The sequence below is a fragment of the Coregonus clupeaformis genome, chromosome 7 (genome assembly GCF_020615455.1).
Source record: "Coregonus clupeaformis isolate EN_2021a chromosome 7, ASM2061545v1, whole genome shotgun sequence".
Classification (NCBI taxonomy): domain Eukaryota; kingdom Metazoa; phylum Chordata; class Actinopteri; order Salmoniformes; family Salmonidae; genus Coregonus; species Coregonus clupeaformis.
Window position 1 is genome coordinate 73,213,758 of NC_059198.1, and position 4,151 is coordinate 73,217,908.

Genomic DNA, 4,151 nt, shown 5'->3' on the forward strand with positions numbered 1-4,151 from the left:
CAATCCCTGCTTCCAACCTTCCCACTGTTTCCACCTGAGAACAGGGACCAATCCCTGCTTCCAACCTTCCCACTGTTTCTCCCTTTCCACCTGAGAACAGGGACCAATCCCTGCTTCCAACCTTCCCACTGTTTCTAGCATTTGTCGGTCTACCTATATCATTTAATTACTGTCTGAATAAAGCGTCAAACCACCTAAAAAACATTAGCATACTTTACATTTAATTCCCAAAAAGTCTCAAAGTAAAAAAGTAGTCACATTTTTTGTATTCATTTAGTGTTCAAAACATCCTGAATACAGCTGATTGGTCATATGCCTAAGCCATGTCGAAATACGTAAAACAGGAAATTAGCTTTAAAACAGTAATTGTGCCCTCTGGCACAGTCAAAACAAACAGTCAAAGCTTTAAAACAGTCAACCCCCCCGTGTAGGGATTGTGCCAGAGGGCAATACAATTCACACAGTAAATCTCACTCCAAGCTTTTCTAAAAATAAAAAATAAAGGTCAGCCCTGAGAAAATGACATGCTCGCTAACTTGTTTAGCTACTTGATGAAATGAATCTGTTTCCAACAAATCAACTGTTTTAGACTGTTTGTATTTGAACCAAGCAAGAGGAAACAAACGACCCAGAATAGTTTTGGAACAAACACTTCAGGACTGTCCGTTAAAATGATCTGTCGAAATCAGCGTTTTAAGAACAGGGTTCGTATTTGTAAAGGCTAGAAGTACCGCATGTGTATCTGAAGGTTGGATACATTTTGACAATTATTAATTTATAGTTTTGACAATCCCCATCCCCGACACACACACTTATGTATATTTATTAGGCGGCTCTTGAAAGAGGCCTTTGGGTTGGTGGAGTGGCAGGCGAGTGGCAGTGAGTGGGGTGGCCTTTGGGTTGGTGGAGTGGCAGGCGAGTGGCAGTGAGTGGGGTGGCCTTTGGGTTGGTGGAGTGGCAGGCGAGTGGCAGTGAGTGGGGTGGCCTTTGGGTTGGTGGAGTGGCAGGCGAGTGGCAGTGAGTGTGGTGGTGTGTACTACTGTGTGTGTCTCGCTAGAACGGGAGGAAAGACCAGCTCTCAGACTCTCAAGGAAGAGGTCTTTGCCCTCATCTGTAGAGATGCAATCCAATCGCCACAGTGCTTTATGGCAGATTGGGGGGATTGTGGGAATGTGCCTGTCACGGAGAAATGCAAGCTGGCCCATGTGGAACTGACAAACAACTCATGGCAATTCAAATTCACGCAGTAAACACGCTACTTCGCACACTGTCAATATTTAAAAATGTATGTTCTGTTCCAAATCTGTGAGTTCTCCCACCTGTTTTCCTATTTATAAATGAGGATGTTGGACAGCTGTGTTCAGCATTACTTAGGACATTTATAGCTGAGGTTTTTCTATTCAAGGGTTTAGAGCACCTATCCACTTTCAGATTTGTAAATATGTCTATAATTTATCTTAAGAGTTTTGTACTTGTCTAATGACTTTGTATTTTTCCAGATGTTTCTCAGCCGTTGGTCATTTATTTACAGTGGTTGGTTGAATCAGGAGTTACCAAAGTTGCTCTTGACGATCTACAAGGTTATGCAGGCTGTTCGTCAAGCCCAGTGGTACCACACCTGGTTCTACCACTCAGCTGTTCGTCAAGCCCAGTGGTACCACACCTGGTTCTACCACTCAGCTGTTCGTCAAGCCCAGTGGTACCACACCTGGTTCTACCACTCAGCTGTTCGTCAAGCCCAGTGGTACCACACCTGGTTCTACCACTCAGCTGATCGTCAAGCCCAGTGGTACCACACCTGATTCTACCACTCAGCTATTCATCAAGCCCAGTGGTACCACACCTGGTTCTACCACTCAGCTATTCATCAAGCCCAGTGGTACCACACCTGGTTCTACTACTCAGCTGTTCGTCAAGCCCAGCGGTACCACACCTGGTTCTACCACTCAGCTGTTCGTCAAGCCCAGCGGTACCACACCTGGTTCTACCACTCAGCTGTTCGTCAAGCCCAGCGGTACCACACCTGGTTCTACCACTCAGCTGTTCGTCAAGCCCAGCGGTACCACACCTGGTTCTACCACTCAGCTGTTCGTCAAGCCCAGTGGTACCACACCTGGTTCTACCACTCAGCTGTTCGTCAAGCCCAGTGGTACCACACCTGGTTCTACCACTCAGCTGTTCGTCAAGCCCAGTGGTACCACACCTGGTTCTACCACTCAGCTGTTCGTCAAGCCCAGTGGTACCACACCTGATTCTACCACTCAGCTGACCTCAAGACCTCAGCTGTTCAAGACCTCAGCTGTTCATCGAGACCATGAATAGTCCAACAGAGCTGTTGCCAGATAATTGAATGTTAATTTCCCTACCATAAGACGCCTCCAACGTCATTTTAGAGAATTTGGCAGTACGTCCAACCGGCATCGCAACCACAGACCACGTGTAACCACGCCAGCCCAGGACTTCCGCATCTGGCTTCTTCACCAGTGGGATCGTCTGAGACCAGCCACCCAGACAGCTGATGAAACTGTGGGATTGCACAACCAAAGAATTTCTGCACAAACTGTCAGAAACCGTCTCAGGGACGCTCATCTGCATACTCGTCATCCTCACCAGGGTCTTGACATGACCGCAGTTTGGCGTCATAACCGACTTCAGTGGGCAAATGCTCACCTTCAATGGCCACAGCTATGCTGGAGAAGTGTGCTCTTCACGGATGAATCCCGGTTTTCAACTGTACCGGGCAGATGGCAGACTATGGTGTCCTGTGGGTGAGGGGTTTCCTGATGTCAACGTTGTGAACAGAGTGCCCCATGGTGGTGGTGGGGTTATGGTATGGGCAAGCATAAGCTACAGACAACGAACACAATTGCATTTTATCAATGGCAATTTCAATGCACAGAGATACCGTGATGAGATCCTGAGGCCCATTGTCACTCCATTCATCCACCGCCATCACCTCATGTTTCGGCATGATAATGCACAGCATCATGTTGCAAGGATCTGTACACAATTTCTGGAAGCTGAAAATGTTCCAGTTCTTCCATGGCCTGCATAGTCCCCAGACATGTCACCCATTGAGCATGTTTGGGATGCTCTGGATCGACGTGTACGACAGCGTGTTCCAGTTCCCGCCAATATCCAGCAACTTCGCACAGTCATTGATGAGGAGTGGGACAACATTCCACAGGCCGCAACCAACAGCCTGATCAACTCTATGCGAAGGAGATGTGTTGCGTTGCACGAGGCAAATGGTGGCCACACCAGATACTGACTGGTTACTCTGATCCACGCCCCTACCTTTAAAAAAAAATCTGTGTTCCCAGTCATGTGAAATCCATTAGATTAGGGCCGAATTTATTTATTTCAATTGACTGATTTCCTTATATGCAATGTTGCGTTTATATTTTTGTTCAGCATAAGAATAGAAGCAAAGGTTGCTTTGATTGAAATTCAAAAAAGCATGAAAAGGATTAATAGGATAATGTCTTACTGTGGTGTGTGAAGAATCCCGAGTGGCGCAGTGGTCTAAGGCACTGCATCGCAGTGCTAGCTGTGCCACTAGAGATCCTGGTTCGAATCCAGGCTCTGTCGTAGCCGGCCGCGACCGGGAGACCCATGGGGCGGCACGCAATTGGTCCAGGGTAGGGGAGGGAATGGCCGGCAGGGATGTAGCTCAGTTGATAGAGCATGGTGTTTGCAACGCCAGGGTTGTGGGTTCGATTCCCACAGGGGGTAGGAAAAAAATAAATAATGTATGCATTCACTAACTGTAAGTCGCTCTGGATAAGAGCGTCTGCTAAATGACTAAAATGTAAATGTAAGAATCCAATACTTTATCTTGTATGCGGTACAAATCATATTAATGTGGAAGCACCTCCTCTAAGACTATGAATCAGGCTTTTTGAGAAGGTTTGAATCCTAAGCAACCTGCCTACACATAGTTTGAAGTACAATACCAACATAGCTACTGTAGTAGGTCAAAGCTGTGTGCTGGGAAAACCTTGGTAGAGCATGGGGTGGAATAGGCATTGTGGTGCTGTTCCCCGTGTAGCTCAGTTGGTAGAGCATGGCGTTTGCAACGCCAGGGTTGTGGGTTCGATTCCCACGGGGGGCCAGTATGAAAAATTTATGTACTCACTAACTGTAAGTCG

The 4,151-nt window shown here is 47.0% G+C and overlaps 1 protein-coding gene across 1 annotated transcript; it reads left to right on the forward strand.

Moving 5' to 3' along the window:
* Positions 1-1,145: 1,145 nt before the first annotated feature.
* Positions 1,146-2,322, forward strand: LOC123491295 (salivary glue protein Sgs-3-like). Its single transcript, XM_045221571.1, has 2 exons — positions 1,146-1,246; positions 1,590-2,322. Exons 1-2 carry the CDS (start codon positions 1,146-1,148, stop codon positions 2,320-2,322), a joined length of 834 nt encoding a protein of 277 aa, XP_045077506.1.
* Positions 2,323-4,151: the final 1,829 nt, after the last annotated feature.